The sequence below is a fragment of the Salvelinus sp. IW2-2015 genome, linkage group LG3 (assembly GCF_002910315.2).
Source record: "Salvelinus sp. IW2-2015 linkage group LG3, ASM291031v2, whole genome shotgun sequence".
Taxonomy (NCBI): Eukaryota; Metazoa; Chordata; class Actinopteri; order Salmoniformes; family Salmonidae; genus Salvelinus; species Salvelinus sp. IW2-2015.
Window position 1 is genome coordinate 17,257,590 of NC_036840.1, and position 22,989 is coordinate 17,280,578.

General features: G+C 42.1%; 1 protein-coding gene across 1 annotated transcript in view; it reads left to right on the forward strand.

Moving 5' to 3' along the window:
• Positions 1–22,989, forward strand: part of LOC111956222 (sodium/potassium/calcium exchanger 2) — a 163,062-nt gene that overhangs the window by 62,999 nt on the left and 77,074 nt on the right. The window contains 2 exon segments of the mRNA XM_070434894.1: positions 19,049–19,090; positions 21,145–21,253. Coding sequence (XP_070290995.1) covers positions 19,049–19,090; positions 21,145–21,253 — 151 coding nt within the window.

Here is a 22,989-nt window from a genome sequence, read left to right on the forward strand (position 1 = left end):
CACAAGCAACGAACGTTCAACATAGACAATTACCCACAACCAGCTAAAGCCTATGGCTACCTTAAATATGGCTCCAATCAGAGACAACAATAACCAGCTGTCTCTAAATTGAGAACCAATTCAGGCAACCATAGACTTTCCTAGACACCTACACTGAACACTAAACCATCTACTCTACTTAACCCCCTAAACCATACAACACCCTAGATAATACAAAAACACATACTACACCATGTCACACCCTGACCTAACTAAAATATGATATATATGAAAGACAAAGAGATAACTAATGTGAGCTCCCAGTGGGGTGTTTTAGCGCTTATAAACCCCATACGCCTCTATACAGGTGTGCGCATAAGTAGACTCTGGCCGGCTGAGACGCACTTTAGGCCTGGTGCGTGGTGCCGGAACTGGAGGTACCGGGCTAAGGACACGCACCTTCAGGCTAGTGCGGGGAGAAGGAACAGGGCATGCTGGACCCTGGGGACGCACATTAGGCCTAGTGCGTGGTGCCGGAACTGGTGGTACCGGGCTGAGGACACGCATCTCAGGGCTAGTGCGGGGAGCAGCAACAGGACGCACAGGACTCTGGGGACACACAGGAGGCTCTGAAGACGCACAGGAAGCCTGGTGTAGGCACTGGTGGTACTGGGCTGGAGCGGGGAGGTGGCGCCGGAAATACCGGACCGTGCAGGCGTACTGGCTCCCTTGAGCATTGAGCCTGCCCAACCTTACCTGGTTGTATGCTCCCCGTCGCCCGACCAGTGCGGGGAGGTGGAATAACCCGCACCGGGCTATGTAGGCGAACCGGGGACACCATACGTAAGGCTGGTGCCATGTAAGCCGGCCCGAGGAGACGCACTGGTGGCCAGATGCGTTGGGCCGGCTTCATGACATCCGGCTCAACGCTCAATTTAGCCCGGCCGATACGTGGAGCTGGAATGTACCGAACCGGGCTATGCACGCGTACAGGAGACACCATGCGCTCTACTGCGTAACACGGTGTCTGCCAGTACTTTCGCTCTCCACGGTAAGTACAGGGAGTAGGCGCAGGTCTCCTACCTGACTTCGCCACACTCCCTTTAAGGCCCCCCCCCCAAGAAATTTTTGGGTTTGGGTTGTACTCACGGGCTTCCAGCCTTGCTTCCGTGCTGCCTCCTCATATCGCCTCCTCTCGGCTTTAGCTGCCTCCAGCTCTTCACGAGGGAGGCGATATTCTCCCGGTTGTGCCCAAGGTCCCTTACCATCCAGTATCTCCTCCCATGTCCATGAATCCTGTGTAGGTGGGTCCTGTTGCCGCTTGACACGCCGCTTGGTCCTAGATTGGTGGGTAATTCTGTCACGATCGTCTTCGTGAGAGAGAGAGGACCAAGGCGCAGCGTGTGCAAAATACATCTCTTTATTTTGGAAGAGAGAAAAAAACACGAAACGAACACTATACACAAACTAACAAAACAACAAACGACCGTGAAGCTAAATAACATAAGTGCACAGACACGCAACGAACGTTCAACATAGACAATTACCCACAACCAGCTAAAGCCTATGGCTACCTTAAATATGGCTCCCAATCAGAGACAACAATAACCAGCTGTCTCTAATTGAGAACCAATTCAGGCAACCATAGACTTTCCTAGACACCTACACTGAACACTAAACCATCTACTCTACTTAACCCCCTAAACCATACAACACCCTAGATAATACAAAAACACATACTACACCATGTCACACCCTGACCTAACTAAAATAATAATGAAAACAAAGATAACTAAGGCCAGGGTGTGACAGAAATATTTACAGACCTTAACATTAATAAATACTCTCTTGGCATCTTTTTAGATTCATCCAAAGCGTTTGACACGGTTGATCATGAAATATTACTTTTTAAATTGTATTATTATGGTTCATGATAATAAATATAATTGGTAATATAGTTATGTTTATGATAGAGAACAATTTGTTTATGCAACTGCTGTGCATCTACCAGGGCCAAGATATCCTGTGGCTTCCCAAAGTGTTTGATAATTGGACCTTTGTTTTTCCTAATCCATATCAATGACCTTGCTGCTGTATCTTCTACCGTACTTCCCATTCTCTTTGCTGATGATACCACTTTGGTTTTATAACACAATAACTTTGATTCACTAATTAATTCAGGAATGTCCACATTTTCTGAATGGTTACAAATAAACAAATATTAAAAATTTTAAATGTTAAAAATGCAACTTTATTGAATTTACTAGTAAGAATAAGAAATATAAAAAATTACAAATGTTTTTAGAAAAAGAGCCAGAATCTCAATTGGTGGAAATGGAAATGAAATTGAACAGGAATCCACCAGATTTTTTTTCAAAGTTACCTTCGAACAAACCAGGTGTACTTTTTATCAATATGTGGTAAAGCAAATTGTGACTGAAAATGTGGGTAATTCACAGGGGTGTTGAACAGCTGCTTGCTGAGCAAATGTCCGTGGCTCCAACTACACCGTTGACTTTTTTTTGTTGCTACAGCAACAATTTCAGAATTTAACAGGCTGTTGCCATAATTATACTTTTTTTTCATCTAATTTTATTTGTCACATGCTCCAAATACAACAGGTGTAGATCTTAAAGTGAAATGCTTACTTACAAGCCCTTAACCAACAATACTTTAAGAAGTTAAGAAAAAAAAAATTGTTAAAATTAAAAGTAAAAAAGAATTAAATAGCAGCAGTTAAAAAACAAGCGAGGCTATATACAGGGGGTACCGGTACAGAATCAATGTGCGGGGTAGAGATAAAGTGACTATGCATAGATTATAAACAGAGAGTAGCAGCAGTGTAAAAGAGGGGTCTGTGTAGCCATTTGATTAGCTGTTCTTATAGTTTGAGGGTAGAAGCTGTTAAGAAGCCTTTTGGACCTCGACTTGGCACTCCGGTACCACTTGCCGTGCGGTAGCAGAGAGGACAGTCTATGACTAGGGTAGCTGGGGTCTTTGACAATTTTTAGGGCCTTCCTCTGACACCGCCTGATATAGAGGTCCTGGATGGCAGGCAGCTTGGCCTCAGTGATGTACTGGGCTTTACGCACTACCCTCTGTAGTGCCTTGCGGTCAGAGTCCGAGCAGTTGCCATACCAGGCAGTGATGCAACCAGTAAGGATGATCTCGATGGTGCAGCTGTAGATCCTTTTGAGGATCTCAGGACCCATGACAAATCTTTTCAGTCTCCTGAGGGGGAATAGGTTTTGTCGTGCCCTCTTCACGACTGTCTTAGTGTGTTTGGACCATGATAGTTTGTTGGTGATGTGAACACCAAGGAACTTGAAGCTCTCAACCTGTTCCACTACAGCCCCGTAGATGAGAATGGGGGCGTGCTCGGTCCTCCCTTTCCTGTAGTCCACAATATATTTGAGATTCTTCAAATTAGCCACCCTTTGCCTTGAAGACAGCTTTGCACACTCTTGGCATTCTCTCAACCAGCTTCATGAGGTTGTCACCTGGAATGCATTTCGATTAACAGATGTTCCTTGTTAAAAGTTAATTTGTGGAATTTCTTTCCTTTTTAATGCGTTTGAGCCAATCAGTTGTGTTGTGACAAGGTAGCGGTGGTATACAGAAGATAGCCTTATTTGGTGAAAGACCAAGTCCATATTATGGCAAGAACAGCTCAAATAAGCAAAGAGAAACGAATGTCCATCATTACTTTAAGACATGAAGGTCAGTCAATACAGAAAATGTGCAGTCACAAAAACCATCAAGTGCAGTCGCACAAAGTGCAGTCGCAAAAACCATCAAGTGCTATGATGAAACTGGATCTCATGAGAACCGCCACAGGAAAGGAAGACCCAGAGTTACCTCTGCTGCAGAGGATATGTTTATTAGAGTACCAGCCTCAGAAATTACAGCCAAAATAAATGCTTCACAGAGTTTAAGTAACAGACATATCTCAACATCAGCTGTTCAGAGTAGACTGCGTTAATCAGGCCTTCATGGTCATATTGCTGCAAAGAAACCACTACTAAAGGACACCAATAAGAGGCTTGCTTGTGCCAAGAAACACAAGCAATGGACATTAGACCGGTGGAAATCTGTCCTTTGGACTGATGAGTCCAAACTTGAGATTTTTGGTTTTAACCGCCGTGTCTTTGTGAGACGTAGAGTAGGTGAGCGGATGATCTCCGCATGTGTGGTTCCCACAATGAAGCATGGAGGAGGAGGTGTGATGGTGCTTTGCTGGTTACACTGTCTGTGATTTATTTAGAATTCAAGGCACACTTAACCAGCATGGCTACCACAGCATTCTGCAGTTATACGCCATCCCATCGGGTTTCTGCTTAAGTTGGGACTATCATTTGTTTTTCAACAGGATAATGACCTAACACACCTCCGGGCTGTGTACAGTGGTTTCTCAACTAAAAGTTTTGCGTTTATGCTGCAGAACTTAGATGTAATTTGTGGTTTAGTATGGTACCCTGTGTCACTACTTCATTGCTACAGACCAGTGCAAGGGGTGTTAGAGCACTGATTATGCTTTTGGGTCCCAAGGCGCTACTGTGTCTCTGGCAATGAATGGGTGACATAAACCAAATAGAAACTGATAATTGTGCACAACTTCAGTATTACGTACTTACTTTCTACTGTTGTTACACTAACGTTTTTATTCTAAGAGACACTTAGACTACAATTAGGGTGTGGAAATGTTAGTATATACTGTAGTACTGTAGCCTACTCCCGACCGGTGATGTTGTGCAGCTACCAAGTGGTGCAGTGGTCTAAGACACTGCATTGCATCTGCATTGCTACAGATGCTGGTTCAATACCTGGGTCGACCCATGAGGCGACTGTAAGCTTTTGGTTTCTCTCCCTCTAAAAACAGAAATAAACTGGCTTTATTTACAATTTAGTAACAATGTCTCACCCCATGTTCAAGAATGGCATTTTTCTCTCACTTTACGTTATTTGAAAAATAAATCTCCAAAATATTTATATTTTTTCAACAAAGCTATTATTTTTATATATTAGATATTCTCACAGATATATTATTAATCCTTTTTTTCACAAGCGTAGCAGGTTGTGAATTCTGCTAACAACATTTCCAGGATGGGCTGTCAGCAGGACATTATATTTTGGTCATATTGGTCATGTATCCCAAGTGGCGCACAATGGGATTACCTTGCAGTTATCCAGCTTTATCCACTGAGATAGCGATGGGCGCACCGGGTTTATGGCACGAGTGCAGGGGGCACGGGATGGGCCGCAGAGCAGCGCACAGAAGACGGACCTAGCCCATGGGGAAGGAAGGGGAGGGGGGATGGACCCCCGCCCCACTGGGTAGCACAGAGCAACACTTTAAGGGGCATTGCACTAATAATGGCGCTGACTAGGGAAACGTTCCCGCTGTTCTCAGTGACTGTCTGCACGTTCAAACTAAAACAATGTAAAAATAATGGCGCGAAAAATGCCCATTAGATATGAATTCGGAGGGCAGAAATTATTAAATATTATAGCATTAGACCTCTCACTAAAGGCGTCAGTCAAAATGTATACTTAAATCCGAACTGGATTTAACGAAAAAGGACATGAAAAGCGCACATTTGTAAATCCCTAACTCTAAAAGTAATTGGAATTGTAGATACAAATTATTTGTGACATTGTGGTTACAATAAAGACTGTAATCGATGGGGACTCAGGGCGGAACCATTCTGGTTATCTGATGAAGGTGCACATGGATCAGATTCAAACTTTGAAGACCGAGATCGAGTCATTGAAAGCAGACCAGCAGAAAGAGAAACATTATCTGAGGGAAGAGATACGGGCGACAGCTGATGCATTGGTCCAGAGCCAGGCAGTATTGGCAGAGAGTCAGGCAGAGAATGACGTATTGAAGAGTGCGAGGAACGAGATGGAGTCACAATCCATACCAGGCACACCTGTGAGCTCTGGAACTCCACCTCCGACAGGCAGAGCAACATACTTGGCGGTTTCGACAGGTCGTCGGTTCACCCTGACATTTCCATTCCTCTTCTGACAACAAAACTTGTCCAACTGCTCACCAGGCACAGCAAGGGCCTTCTGAAACGTTATGCTGTTCTGCTGTCCCAAGGATGTGTAACTGAAGAGATATACCACGAGTGGACACAGAATACCAACTGGGATGGATCCCTAGGCAAATGTGGCTTACCAATGAACCTCTGGGTGTTCATCATTAATACTGTGTCTCAGAAGTGTCTGTCCATGACTGATGCAACCCAAAAAAGCATTAAAGACAGAGTTAATGAATACTTGAGGTCACCGAGAATGTCTGGACATGGCCTGCTCTCCCTTATGTAAGGAATTAACACTTTACCATGTTTACTACAGTATGTACTGTAGGCTATGTTTACTTGTCAGACTGCACAGTAGCCTAATAAACACATGCAGGCGGCTTCTATCTTCTAAATGCTTTATTATCCAAATGTATAAAGTGCGTGTGGGCGACCTCATGCAACCACAACCAAAAGATAAAGCATATACTGTACAGTACTGTATTTCGTAATCAGCATCTGTATGCTTTCGTTAATAAAATAATGATAAAAATACTCTTTCAAAATGCAGATATTTATTTAGTTATGGATCCATAACGAATTACTATGGGAATAAATATCACAATGACAGAAATATTGGAACAAAGTAGGCTAGTAAACAAATTGTTGCTTACTGAAAAATACTCTTTAAAACACACACACAGTCATGTTGTACATCGCCATTATGGCTTTTAGGAGGGCTATTAGCTGGACAATAGACTTGCTTAGAAGGAGGGTAGGGGGAGAATTCTATTTTCAAATGTATTTCTTAGTTTGTTTGGCTGTATCACAACCGGCCGTGATTGCTTGCAATTTCAGTTTAATCCACAAGAAAGAGAATACAAATAATACAACAAATATTGTGGTTAAACTCAAATATACTAGTTGATAAAAAAAAAACTTTATCAATTGGAACCTTTAACATGTGGAAGGGGGAAAAAGTATTATTATTATTAACCATGTTTATCACAAGCGTAGCAGGCTGTGAATTCTGCAAACAACGTTTCTAGGATGGGCTATGAGCAGGACAATATATATTAGTCATATTGGTCATTGCTCCCAAGTGGTGCAGTGGTCTAAGGCAGTGCATCTCAGTGCAAAAGTCCCTGGTTCAAAACCAGGCTGTATCACATCTGACTGTGATTGGGAGTACCAGAGGGCGGTGCACAATTGGCCAAGCGTCATCTGGGTTAGGGGAGGATTTGGCTGGCTGGCTGGGTTGTCCTTGTTCAAAAAATAGGCAAGGTGGCTTCTCTCCCTCTAAAAACATAAATATTTTGGCCTTCATATTATTTTGGCCTTTATTCAGATTACAATCTCTCACTTTCGTTTTTTCGAAAACAAAATCATCTCAAAAATATCGTTATATATAGCCTACCTACTATGGTCAACTATTTCACCACCGTTTCACGCTGCTCTGAGACAAGCATGGAGAAATTAAATTGTTCAATTATATTCCATGATATTCTTAAGATGTATGTGTTGACTGAATATAATCAAGTGATGTCTGCTAAATAATCAAGTTTTTGGCACAGTCATATATCCTCGGCACCTACGTAAAGCTGAGTGACTCACTCATTCATGGCTTTGGATTAAAATAAATACTTTTATTTGTATTTTTTATTTAACTAGGCAAGTCAGTTAAGAACAAATTCTTATTTACAATGACGGCATACCAAAAGGCAAAAGGCCTCCTGCGGGTTTGGGGACTGGGATTAAAAACATAAATAAATTAAATGAAAAATATAAGACAAAACACACATCCCGAAAAGAGAGACAACACAACACTACATAAAGAGAGACCTAAGACAACAACAATAACAAACTGGCTTTATTTACAAATTAGTGAGAATGTCTCACCCCGTGTTCAAGAATGTTTTTTTTCTCGCTCACTCTAGGTTGAATGAAAACAAAATAACCCCCAAAATACTGTTATTTTTTAAACAAAGCGATTATTATTATTATTCATTAATTTAGAATTATATGAAAGCCCCTTAGATATTCTCACAGATCAGATTTGCCCTAATGAAAAATGCCCCTTAGAAATTAATTTAGAATCCTCCAATCCTCAAAATTGAATTATTGGTGGAGAGTCACGTCCTTGAAAAAAAGTATATAGTATATAGAATTATAGTATATAGAATTATATACTGTAGATCTACCCTAGGTATCACTAGTGTTGAGTAATGTGCTGTTAAAAGTGGTGTAGGTCTTATTTATTTAAAAAGCATACTGAAGTTAGAAGCAATAGGATTTTAAGCAATAGCCTACTATTTCAGCAATGTTTCGCACTGCTCTGAGACAAGCATGGGGACTGGTCTTGATAAATCAATGAGATTTTTATTTTCACTGAATCTCCGTTTGGGTATTGGTTAGACTACAAWTAGGGTATGGAAATGTTATGCTCTTAGTACTGTAGCCTACTCCCGACCATCACGTTGTACAGTGCCATATTTTCCATTCCATCCTAACGGAAACACCATAATATTAATCAAATTAATTAAGAAAAAATTCTTAAAATTAATCTCATATACAATGTTCTTACAAAAAGGTTTTAAATTCTCTAGTACAGCCACTATTGAAGGCTATCAAATACTTCTCAAAGATGCCCTCTGGTGGTCAAACTAGCACTAACTTCCATTAATGGTAACAATGGCTGACAATTAAATAATGCTCCATAGAATTATGKGGCAGCCTGCAAGGTGTGCTGCAATTTTTAAAGGAGGAACCACTGTTAGTGCTATTTGACCAAGAAGGAGAGTGATGGAGTGCTGCATCAGATGACCTGGCCTCCACAATCACCCTACCTCAACCCAATTGAGATGGTTTAGGATGAGTTGGACCGCAGAGTGAAGGAAAAGCAGCCGACAAGTGCTCAGCATATGTGGGAACTCCTTCAAGACTGTTGGAAAAGCATTTAATGTGAAGCTGGTTGAGAGAATGCCAAGAGTGCGCAACGCTGTCATCAAGGCAAAGGGTGGCTGCATATATTTTTCTTTAACACTTTTTTGGTTGCTACATAGTTTTGATATCTTTACTTTTATTCTACAATGTAGAAAATAGTTAAAATATTTTTGATTGGCACTGTTTATTTACAGTACTTTTACTTAGGTAGGACAATTGGGTACTTTTTCCACCACTGATTTCAGATAAAGATTCAATATGACAAGTCTGCAAGTTTACATTACAGTAAAAGTTCTAGCCGAGGGTATTTTCTCGAAACCTCTAGAGCAGGGTTATTCAACTCTAATCCTACGAGGTCCGGAGCCTGCTAGTTTTCTGTTCTATCTGATAATTAATTGTACCCACCTGGTGTGCCAGGTCTAAATCAGTCCCTAACTAGAGGTAGTTTGTGTGTAGTAAGAGTGTTGATTTTTGCACTTAGGCCCTACTTCCAGTTCCAGGTATTATTCAAAACATTTCAGACAATTCTGAGATATTCCAATGTTGCAGACCTTTTTCTAATCATCTTGAATACTAAAATGACTAATTAGCTTAAGTAGTTATCTAGGCCATTCCCCATTCTTTTATGTCCGTCAGACATTGTGTGTAAATTGTGTTAAAACACTACATATAACATTTGGATTACATACATTTACAGTATGCTCTAACTACTGTAAACCAAATCCCAATGTTGGCGTTGTCCCACGTAATATTTTATCCAAATTCTAAGATTTTAATCCACTTAACCCAAGGATTTCCCAAAGTCGTCACCATTATTGCGAAGCCCTAGTTATTTAGTTTGTTTGGGAAAGTCTGGAGATTTAGTTATTTAATATGATTAGTGATTAATTGAAATTTGTCCCCCAGGTTTAAGGTCAGCCCTGTAACTTGAACTGAACTTCCGTTTTAATATAGTAAAATTAAATTCAAAAAACAAAAAAACATTCAATACATAAAAGTCAAATCAAAGTGCAAAAACAGGGGAGCTGCTTCTACTCTTTTCGGACATTTTCTAGTGTTATATGGTGGAAAACGGAATGCATCGAGCATAACCCATTGATAGATCGGCTAGAAATGTTTTAACAAGTACAAATATTGTTGTTAAGCTTGCATTCAATCCCCCCTCCCCCGTTGCACGCAACAAGCTTTCATTTCCCGTCCCCTTGTCACATGAGGAGTTATGGCTGATTTAAGATTAAATCCTCAACCCTGTTATGTCACTTTTATAGTCACTTCTGGCAATTGTCTCTTCAACCATGTTTCTTTGACATCAATTTCTCATCAACCATGTAATTTGCTATAAGATGATTGACACTTGCGTAACAAATATGTTTCTTAAAAATACAATATTCTTGGCAACTACAAAGTTTATTCCAATACATTTGCGTAGAGAAAGAGGATATTAAAAAGCCATTGAGTAGATGTGGAATTCAGATCACTATGAATCCTCTACTTTCAGTACTTTTTAAGAGGAGCTGAGCCAAAGAAACAACTTCTATGGTTGAAAATGGCCTATGTGGCATCGATATTAGTGAGAAACGTATTTTATTGCCAAAATTGACTACAAAGTGTAAATAGTATAATTTTGGTCATAAAGTCAAGTTGTCATGATGCATCACGCGATTGCTAAGCTATTCTTCACGCTCAGGTGGCTGTTTGAGATATTTCAAGGAACACAAAATGGTAGAGAACATTACACACCCACTTCAAACTCATAGCATTTCTTAATGAAAAGCGAGGCGAAATGATTGAGTTCAGTCCCCATTTAACGGATAGTTGTGGACAGGAGGTCTGTTTTACACATAATACTTTTACTTTCATGTTTCCATGATCCATTTCCTGGAATGATCCTGATGTGACATTACATAAGAAGTGGAACCAGAGCTATTGGGATTAGCACGCACAGTGACTCCAGAAGACGTGCTAATCTCCCTGCGATTATTAGTCATGATATTTAACACTGGTTTAATGGGAGAAGCAGATTATCTGACATTCTCCTGTTCTATCTGCCTCTCTGGGTTGCCTTTAAGAAAGGTACAAAGAATTTAAATGGATTTATTACAAATCAGGGATTATTCAAAAGATATGGAATGGCGGAAGAAGGTTTTAGCGGTTTAGTCCTGATAAATCTGGACTAAAATGGAGCTCCAGGTCCTTTTGATAGATAAAATGTTCAGGTGTTGGACCGGAGTCTGGTTGAGTGGGTAACACTATCGCCTCTGGAACCATATACTTTCCCCTGTGGCAGGTTTGATCCCCTATGCACTTCTGCTACCTCCAGGGCTGTAGTGGTGCCTGGAGAAGTGGATATACTCAAATATTTCCCAAACTGGCCACCTGTGGAAGGAATGGTGCTCTGTGTGAAACATTCTATGAGAAACAGTGACATGTACTCTGAAAATGAAAATGAGTTTGTTTATTAGGTACACCCATCTAGTACCGGGACGGACCCCCCTTTTCCTCCAGAACAACCTGACCTGAATTATTCGGGGCATGGATTCTACAGGGTGGGGCGTTCAAACGTTGCTCAATTGGTATCAAGGGACCTAACATGTGCCAGGAAAACATTCGCCACACCATTTCACATAAGGCAGGATGGGGCCATGGACTCATGTTGCTTATGCCAAATCCTGACTCTGCCATGAGCATGATGCAACAGAGACCAGGATTCGTCAGACCAGGCAATGTTTTTCCACTACTCAATTGTCCACTGTTGGTGGTCACATGCCCCCTGGAAATCCACTTCTTATTTTAGTCAATCAAATGTATTTATGAAGCCCTTTTTACATCAGCAGATGTCAAAGTGCTATACAGAAACCCAGCCTAAAACCCCAAACAGCAAGCAATGCAGATGTAGAAGCAGGGTAGCTAGGATAGATAGCATAGATGACCAGCAGGTCAAATGATAGTCAGTGGTTGTAGAGGGTGCAACAGGTCAGCACCTCAGGAGAAATGTCAGTTGTCTTTTCATAGCCGAGCCTTCAGAGGTCGAGACAGCAGGTGCGGTAGAGCGAGAGAGAGTCGGAAACAGCAGGTCCGGGACAAGGTAGCACGTCCGGTGAACAGGTTCCTTAGCCACAGCCAGAACAGTTCCAACTGGAGCAGCAGCATGACCAGGTGGACTAGGGACAGCCAGGAGTCACCAGGCCAGGTAGTCCTGAGGCATGATCGTAGGGCTCAGGTCCTCCGGGAGGGAGAGCTGATAGGAGTTGAGCCCGGTGTGGTCGTGTGCTGCAATAGCCCATCCGTGACAAGGACCGGCAAGTTGTACGTTCCGAGATGCTGTACTGCACCGTTATTTGCCTGTTTGTGGCCCAGCTGTTAGCTTGCACGATTCTTGCCATTCTCTTTCGACCTCTCTCATCAAAGAGCTGTTTTCACCCATAGGACTGCAGCTGACTGGATGTGATTGTGCACCATTCTCGGTAAACCCTGGACACTGTCGTGCGTGTGAAGACCAGGAGAGGCCGGCTGTTTCTGAGCTATTGGAACCGGCGTGCCTGGCACCGACAATCATTCCATGCTCAAAGTCGCTTAGGTCACTCGTTTTGCCCATTCTCTCATTCAGTCAAACCGTAACTGAAAGCCTCGATGCCTGTCTGCCTGCTTTATATAGTAAGCCACGGCCACGTGACTCACTGTATGTCCTGGCCATTGAGTGTATTTGTAAACCTGTAGTAACCTTAGAACAATTGGCTGAGAATTTGGTTCATGAGTAATTGGATTGGTTCAGGCCCATACATTCTGAATGGCTAACACCACTTGATTAATGATTCATCTTTGTTTTGATTGGAGATACCTTGTGTCAATTACAGAACATTTTATAGGATTTTCTACCTGCAGCGACAGTAGCGGGATATTACTGGAAATACGGGTAAAAGCACACTGCCTTATGACATTTTCCAAAACACAGGGCCCTACTCATGGGAGATGTGACTCACTGTGCCCAAGGGCTTTACCTAATCTCAAGCAGAGAATAAATCACAATAAGCCAACCAGACCATGTACACAGTGGCTGGACCATGGCAAAATACCTGCTGTCAAATCACTATTTATTTACTTATTTCCCATGCCAATCAAATACAGCAATATATAAGCGCAGAGCTTCTCTTAGTATGCAACTGATAGAATGTGTAAGCACAGTGCAGTATATGTACTGTGTATGTAACGAGATGTGTACGCTCTTAGAAAAAAGGGTTCCTCGGCTGTCCTCATAGGAGAACCCTTTTTGGTTCCAGGTAGAACCCTTTTTCGTTCCAGGTAGAACCCTCTGTTTAAAGGGTTCTACCTGGAACCAAAAATAGTTATTCAAAGGTTTCTCCTATGGGGACAACCGACATGGCACTGCACTTGACTTGTAGAATGTTTTCGGTCTGTCATGGATGGAACCGCAGAAGCAGCCTTAACCCTCAGAAACCCAGACCCAGTTTTCCTTGCATGAAAATTAAGCAGTGATTACGACTACCCAAGGAGACCGCAAATAACATATTTCTGGAGATTATTTTTTAAACACTCCTAGCAATAGTTATGCAAAGTTACATATACACTGTATGTAACATCGGGCAGAAAGGGGTGCCAACCACGCAGTTTCAACAATGTGTATTTCTGCATTGTGAACACACTAAATCTAATAATAAAACATTTAATTTGTATAGCGCTTTTCATTAGTGTTCTCAAAGCTGTACATAGGCAAACATTTAAATAATGAATTAAATAATACAATATAAACATCATACATTTATAATCAAGGCAGGAAATAGCAATAATACATCCAAAAATGACTTTCTGTGACAATAGTGCTAGTATGAACTTGGACCCAGGCGCAGAGAAACACAGCAGGCAGAGGTAAGGGTAAATCCAGAATATTTACTTAAGGTCTACATAGCAAAACAACAAAGCAAGAGCACACGACAACACTGAACAAAACATGAGACCTGAGCAACTGGCCCAGTCCAGAGAGGAACCTAAAATGGTCATCCAGAAGGTGATCCCAATAAGCCCAATCAGGGTCACCTGGATACTGGAGGAAACCCACGGGTGCTCTCCAGTGGCAACCACAGGTAGTACACTCCAGGAAGAAACCCTGACCTGTGACACTTTCAAGATTAGGAATATAAGAAAGATAGTCTGTAGAAATGTGTTTTAAGGCCTGTGAGGTGGCTCATTGATAAAAATGAGGTGGCTGATGTAGGTAGGACTCAATCCAGTCAATGCTTTAAACACTAGAAGAAGGATTTTAAAGTCAATTCTAAAGTTGACAGGTAGCCAGGAACTCCAGCAAGGATGGGGGTGATGTGGGCTGACTTCTTGGTCCTGGTCAGGTCTCTGGCAGCACTATTCTGAAAAAGTTGTAGCCTCTGAAGTGATTTGTCTGGAAGGCCCCTGAACAGAGCATTGCCGTAGTCGATCCAGGAGAAAATGAAGGCGTAGACAAGTTTTTCTGCATCTGGCTAGGAGAGCGATTGTTTGAGCCGGGAGATGTTTTGCAGAGGGAAAAAATTGGTTTTGCAGATGTGTTTTATATGGGCATCAAAGGACAGAGAAGAATCAAACTTGACTCCCAGGTTGGAGATGACAGAGGACAGATGGATGGCTTGACCGTCAGTTGTAGGGCAGATGTTTCCAGCACTGGCGACCTGCTTGGGTGTCCCAATAAGCATAGCCTCAGTCTTACTGCTGTTCTGCTGGAGGAAGTTTTCTTTCATCCATACTCTGATGTCATAAGGCAGCTGCCAAGTTTTCCTAGGGCTGAGATGGTGCCTGGTTTGGTGTTACTATATACTTCAGTATCGTCAGTGTAGCAGTGGAAGTTGATGTTATAGTCTCTGAGGATTTGACCGAGAGGGAGCATGTAGATTAGGAACAGAATAGGCCACAAAAAGGACTGTGACTGTAGACTCCGCCGATCTGGACTCCAATCGTTATGTATTGCCTCCTATTGGAGAGGTAGGAGGAGAACCAGGTCAGAGCAGTTCCAGAGACTGCAGTGTGCTCTCTGAGATGCCACAGGAGGGTATTGTGGTCAACAGTGTCAAAAGCAGCACTGAGATCTAAAAGGAGAAGGAGCCTAGGTGATCCATAATCTGCATCCATTAGTAGGTCGTTGGTAACTTTCATCAGAGCTGTTTCGGCACTGTTTGCAATGATTGGACGCCAGACTGGAAAACTTTGTATACCTGCTTGGAAGACAGATGGGATTGATAGAAAAGGGAGTTTGGAGATGGGCCTGTAGTTGGATAGGATGTCCTGGTCAAGGTTGGGTTTCTTCAGTAAGGGGGTGACTGCGGCTGTTTTGAAGAGTGATGGTACTTCCCCGATCAGCAGGTGAGGATGGTGACAAAAAATAAAAGCTGATCGTGCAGCATAGCAGCTTGCTTGGTGGTCTTTGTAGGCCAGTAGATGGACAGTGAGGCCATCCTTCCTCCAACGCCTCTAAAGCTTACGGCCATGAGTCTTAATTCACAGCAGTTCTTCAGTGAACCAGGGTGAAGAGTGTTAGAAGGTTACTTTTCAAGTTTTTGGGGGGGAGCAAGGATGTTCAGGGTAGTACTCAGAGTGCTGTTATACAGGTTGACCCTGTCGCAGAGGGCCAGCTTAGTGCAGTCAGACTCAAATGTGGGCTGTATGTGTTCCAGGAAGAGGGATGGGTTGAATTTCCTTAGGTTGCGGAATTTAATTGTCCTCTTTGGGCAGTGGAGAGGAGTGGGCACAGTCAGAGACAGTGTCACAGCCTTGTGGTCAGATATGCCAAGTTTGAGGTCCGATGTGTGTCCACGGTTGTGTGTGGGGACATTAACATGTTGCACAAGGTTTTGACAGTCCAGCAAGTTAGGGAAGACAGCAGCCATAGTGGACTTGGATGAGTCAACATGGATGTTACATTTTCCCAAAATCACAATGTTGGAGATGGTGGGGCATACAGAGGTTATACTTCAGCAAAAATGAATGTTTTTCTTTGAAAATGTACTCAGGCGTCTCTGGACATCCAATGAGCATTTTTCACACATTGAATTTCAGGAACTCACCTTTTTGACAATGTACGAGATTGTTTCAGAGGAGCAGAACAGAGTGACGATTTCCAGTGTGGTAATTACAAAGGTTGGCCACCAGATTGTGTCAAACGTTTTTATTAGGATCTCCTCTAGAAGAGAAAGGTGTTAGTTTATTTTTTGATCGTGTACAGACATGATACCAGGTGTTTAAAAACACTGTTACCTCCAGTTGTAGTGGAGATGCAAATGAATTACTTAAAAATCATACAATGTGATTTTCTGGATTTTTGATTTTTAGATTCCATCTCTCACAGTTGAAGTTTACCTATGATAAAAATTACAGACCTCTACATGCTTTGTAAGTAGGAAAACCTGCAAAAATTGGCAGTGTATCAAATACTTGTTCTCCCCACTGTACACATAGGTTGGAATCATTAAAACTTGTTAAATTTCTTGTTTACAAATTATAGTTCTGGCAAGTCGGTTAGGACATCTACTTTGTGCATGACAGAAGTAATTTTTACAACAATTGTTTACAGACAGATTATTTCACATATAATTCAATATATCACAATTCCAGTGGGTCAGAAGTTTACATACACTAAGTTGACTGTGCCTTTAAACAGCTTGGAAAATTCCAGAAAATGATGTCATGGCGTTAGAAGCTTCTGATAGGCTAATTGACATAATTTGAGTCAATTGGAGGTGTAGCTGTGGATGTATTTCAAGGTCTACCTCTTTGCTTGACATCATGGGAAAATCAAAAGAAATCAGCCAAGACCTCAGAAAAAGAATTGTAGACCTCCACAAGTCTGGTTCATCCTTGGGAGCAATTTTCAAATGCCTGAAGGTACCACATGTCACGGCTGTTGAATGAAGTGGACCAAGGTGCAGCGTGGTGAGCGTACATTTTATTTTTGTTAGAAAAGACGCCGAAACAAAACAATAAACACTACAAAACAAACCGTGTAGCTAAAGGCTAAGTGCCATAAACAAAGTCAACTTCCCACAAAGACAGGTGGGAAAAAAACGATAGACAGCTGTCCCTGATTGAGAACCCTACCCGGCCAAAACATAGAAATACAAATAATAGAACATAGAATACCCACCCCAACTCACACCCTGACCAAAACAAAATAGAGACATAAAAAGGATCTCTGAGATCAGGGCGTGACACCACGTTCATCTGTGCAAACACCATGGGACCACGCAGCCGTCATACCACTCAGGAAGAAGACGCATTCTGTCTCCTAGAGATGAACGTACTTTGGTGCGAAAAGTGCAAATCAATCCCAGAACAACAGCAAAGGACCTTGTGAAGATGCTGGAGGAAACAGGAACAAAAGTATCTATATCCACAGTAAAACGAGTCCTATATCGACATAACCTGAAAGGCCGCTCAGCAAGGAAGAAGCCACTGCTCAAAACCCGGCATAAAAAAGCAAGACTACGGTTTGCAACTGCACATGGGCAAAGATCGTACTTTTTGGAGAAATGTCCTTTGGTGTAATGAACTAAAAAATAGAACTCTTTGGCCATAATGACATCATTATGTTTGGAGGAAAAGGGGGACGCATGCAAGCTGAAGAACACCATCCCACTGTGAAGCACGGGGTGGCAGCATCATGTTGTGGGGGTGCTTTGCTGCAGGAGGGACCGGTGCACTTCACAAAACAGATGGCATCAGGAGGAAGCAAAATTATGTGGATATGTTGAAGCAACATCTCAAGACATCAGTCAGGATTTTAAAGCTTAGTCGCAAATGGGTCTTCCAAATGGACAATGACCCCAAGCATACTTCCAAAGTTGTGGCAAAATGGCTTAAGGACAATGAAGTCAAGGTATTGGAGTGGCCATCACAAAGCCCTGGCCTCAATCCTATAGAAAATTTGAGGGCAGAACTGAAAAAGTGTGTGTGAGCAAGGAGGCCTTACAAACCTGAGTCAGTTACACCAGCTCTGTCAGGAGGAATGGGCCAAAATTCACCCAACTTATTGTGGGAAGCTTGTGGAAGGCTACCCAAAATGTTTGACCCAAGTTAAACAATTTAAAGGCAATGATGCCAAATACTAATTGAGTGTATGTAAACTTCTGACCCACTGGGAATGTGATGAAAGAAATAAAAGCTGAAATAAATCACTCTCTCTACTATTATTCTCACATTTCACAATCTTGAAATAAAGTTGTGATCCTAACTGACCTAAGACAGGGAATTGTTACTAGGATTACATGTCAGAAATTGTGAAAAACTGAGTTTAAATGTATTTGGCTAAGGTGTATGTAAACTTCCGACTTCAACTGTATGTGTAACATCAGGCGTTAACTTAATATCTCAAAGCCTACTTCCAAATGTTATTTTCTTCGGGATCGCAATGCAAAGGTTGTTTATCTGCGTTTGTTTGAATCCCGGCCTGGGTTGGCATCTGAGGTATAGATGTGGATGACAAAAAGGCTCCAAATAAGTTATTCTTGTCATGGCTTAGGATGAAGCTGATGTCATTGGTGGAGACAAAGGAAACAATACAGGATAAATAACAAGAGAAATAACACAATTGAGAGACATAATTCAATCTTTGAAGTTACTGGAATTCCACATAAGTAGGTTTAATATGCAAGTCTTTAATATCTTCCGGATAGAGGGAGTTGACACTTGTAATTTCTTTACATGTACTAGTTTAGATATAAAACGTGAACATTTACATGAATGCTAGGTTTAGCTTTTCCTCTGTTTGTTTGAGTCGGTTGGGTTCCTGCAGAGTTAAATGGTCTGTGAATAGAATGGTTTTCCATGTGGCTGATGAATCTCAAAAACCTGATGAGAAGATTTTTTTTTATCATAAGCCTATCTTGGTCTGCTAGATAGTGAGTGACATACAGTAAACACAGCACAGCGGTGGTGTCAGTCTCTTGAATCCGTCTATGTCACATCATCATCAATACGACAATGGAATGTCTCTCTACTGTCTTTTCATCTGTCTATCTCTGGTTTGTAAGACATGCTTCACATCTATGTGCTCTTTCTCTTTCTCCCTCTCTCACTTTTTCCTCTCTCTTTTCTTGGATATGAAGGCTGTGAGTCCCGGGGCACCAGAGGATGAGAGCAAGCTGTCGGTAGGTCCTGTCTGGCTTGTCTATGTTTGTGTTTGTGTCTATGTAGCTAGTCTGACTTCTTTCTCTCCTTCCTTACTATACTCAAGAACCATGCGTTCTCTGTTTTCTAGATCCAACCTCCATGTGTGCCTGTAGTAGCTCTGTCTGTCCTTGCAATTCTAAAATTACTCTCTCAGTAGGTCACTAGTGAGTTAGCATGCAATGCTCCAGTTTCAAACGCTTGCAGAACAGTTTATACATCCAAAATGCGAAAAACAAAGTTATTGATCAGTGAGTGTTTTGCTATAGTTCCTTTCAAATATACAGTATATATACCTATACAGTACCAGTCAAAGGTTTGGACACACCTACTCCCTCTAGGGTTTTTCTTTATTTTTACTATTTTCTACATTTTAGAATAATAGTGAAGAAATCAAAACTATGAAATAACACATATGGAATCATGTAGTAACCAAAAAAGTGTATGTTTGCTGGGAAGTTGAGGGAATATTCTCTTAAAACACAGAAAACTGGACACATGTATGGTCTTGCAAAGCTCCCATTAAACAAGTTTAGAAAATTTACAGTACCTTGCCATCCTTATGGCCTTTCACAAAGTGCAGACAGTCTGTCCCCCCCGCCCGCTCAAACCCAGGTAGCCTAGTGGTTAAACTAGTCACTGCCACCAACCACTAGTATTAGCATTTTCTTATCAAAACTCCTTAAAAAGTAAAATGTCCCCTGTTAGCATGCTTTAAATGCCCATGTCATCTCTGAATGAGATTGTGTACAGTAGTTCAATGAATTGGGTTGAAGTTACGTTGATATGATTTGGGCATGATATTTGAGTTCAAATCAAATTTGATTTGTCACATACACATGGTTAGCAGATGTTAATGTTAGTGTAGCGAAATGCTAGTGCTTCTAGTTCCGACCATGCAGTAATATCTAACAAGTAATCTAACAATTTCACAACAACTACCTTATACACACAAGTGTAAAGGAATTAATAAGAATATGTACATAAAAATATATATGGATGAGCGATGGCCGGACGGCATAGGCAAGATGCAGTAGATGGTATAGAGTACAGTATATACATATGAGATGAGTAGTGTAGGGTATGTAAACATTATATAAAGTGAATAGTGATACATTTATTACATCCAATTTTTTATCATTAAAATGGCTAGAGATTGAGTCAGTATGTTGGCAGCAGCCACTCAATGTTAGTGATGGCTGTTTAACAGTCTGATGGCCTTGAGATAGAAGCTGTTTTTCAGTCTCTCGGTCCCAGCTTTGATGCACCTGTATTGACCTCGCCTTCTGGATGATAGCGGGGTGACCAGGCAGTGGCTCGGGTGGTTGTTGTCCTTGATGATCTTTTTGGCCTTCCTGTGACATCGGGTGGTGTAGGTGTCCTGGAGAGCAGGTAGTAACATGTCACTTAGATATTTGACTGGTTTCATGGAAAGGACTTGCACATTGTTTCACCTGAAGACACATTTAAAGGCAACATACATTTTTTAAACCAATGGGATGTCACAGGTGGGATCTGAACCTGGGGCTCTCACAGGAAAAACAAACATCTTGACTGTTAGACCAAGGGGAAATTCCCTCTTGGGCCCAGGGTGACACTGATTTTGAAGTCACAGGCAGGGCTACTTCATCACAAGACCATGAGCACTATTGATGTTCACTAGATTCACCCCCTTTTGACCTCATCCCCGATTAGACACCGTCCTACAGTTGGGTGCCATTGTCACAGGCAGGATCTAAACCCAGGTCTCTCAACATCTTGACTGTTAGATTAAGGGGAAATTCCAGGGCAGGGAATTTCCACTACAGGGACAATAAAACTTTAGACCTGATACAGATAATGACCTTAGAAGAGGGCCAGCACTCAGCATTTTGCTTTGAAAATGATGATACTGCATTATTTTGTATGAGAAATACAGCTAACACTACAGTGTTATAGTGTCCTTCAGGTATTTCCTTAGGGGAACCGCCAAGGACTAGAAAGAGTTGTGTAATGGTGCCATTGTTTGTGTGACAGCATTGTGCTCCTCTTGCAGGCTAGGCCCCGGCTTCAGAGAGGTGGTAGCTCAGCCTCCCTGCACAACAGCCTGATGAGAAACAGTATCTTCCAGCTTATGATCCACACACTGGACCCTCTCAGTGAAGGTAAGCAGTTATCCAACACACAAAACGGTCACTGTTTCTCTACCCCTGTTTTTCTAGTGTTTACGCAACGCAACATGGAATGCTTTTGTTTATCTTTGCCTGGTTCCACTTCCATACAGAGACAGAAGGTTATGAGGCAAACTGGTGCTCATAATCCTGGTCATTTTTAGGTTAACCCAGGTTAATGTTTCTCTGCCACTCGGCCAACATTCAATGAAGATAGTTGTTGCACATACTGGATGTTTTTGCTATTAGATGGATTCTGATAGAATCGTCTTCTTCATGAGCTATTTATCAAAGAAATGAGGAACACATCATAAAGCCTAGAAAGGGCTAGAAGAATATTCAATCAACATCCCACAGAAAACTGGGCACAAATGTTCCTACAATGTTTCCATGATACATGTCTAGAACCTTGATATCCTATATTCTGAGAACATTGTAACCATGTTCTGTGTATGTTTGGTGGGAAGTTGAGGGAATATTCTCTTAAAACACAGAAAACTGGACACATGAATGGTCTTGCAACGTTCCCATGAAACGTGTCTGTCACATTGGCATGAAGGATCGGGAGACAGACGCAGGAATGCGTAATAGTAATTTTTTTATTGTACCCAAATTATGGCGTGCCATGTAAAGGCATGGGGACGAAGACACTATAAAAAAACACAGGGTCGAAACAAACACTATACAAATACACAGGGTCGAAACCCAAACAAAAGAGCGAGGAGTACCTCGAATAAATACACACGCGCACAAGACTCGTAAATCATCTGCGCAATCCACATGGGCACGAAAGCCCAAAACACACAGCACAGGTACTCACAAGCACTAACAGACATTGTAACAATAATCGACAGCACTATGGTGAACAAAAGGCACATATATACAAATACTAATTAGTGGGAATAGGGGACAGGTGTGCGTGAAAGTTCCGGAGGGATCCATGACAGTATCCCCCCGACGCGCTGCATAAGCAGCGCAACGACACCGGCCTTGAGGACGATCACAGGAACGCAGTGCGGGTTGATCAGGACCCGATGCAGCTGCCGAAGTTGCGTCATCGTCGGACGGGCCAGTTGTAGGCTGCTGAAGTGGCGTTGTCGGATGGACCCATTGTGGCGAGGTCGGACGGCCCAGTTGCAGCTGCGATGTTGCGGCGGCGCCGGACGGACCAGTCGCAGCGTCGTCGGACGGGGCATTCCCGCTGTCTCCCTTAATGGTCGATTATTCTGTCACGTTGGTATGAAGTGATTCAGGAGACAGGGTTTTTATAATAGGGGTTTTTATTCCCAAATTACGACGTGACGTGTAAAGGCACAGGGACAAAGACCAAACAAACACGCAACAGAACACAGGGTAGAAACCCAAACAAAAGAGCGAGAAGTACCTCAAATAAATAACTTAAGCGCACGATGATAAACACATGGGGCGATACCCGTAATCATCTGAGCAATCGAAAATGGCACGAAAACCAAAACACACAGCACAGGTACTCACACGAACCAACGGACATTGGACCAATAATCGACAAGACCTTGGAAACCAAAGGGCACATATATACAAATACTAATAATTGGGAATAGGGGACATGTGTGCGTGTTGACAGTTCTGGAGGGTTCCGTGACAGTGTCTAGAACATGAATATCTTTTGTTCTGAGAACATGGCAACCATGTTCTGTGTATGTTTGGTGGGACGTTGATGGAATATTCTCCTAACCCACAGAAAACTGGAC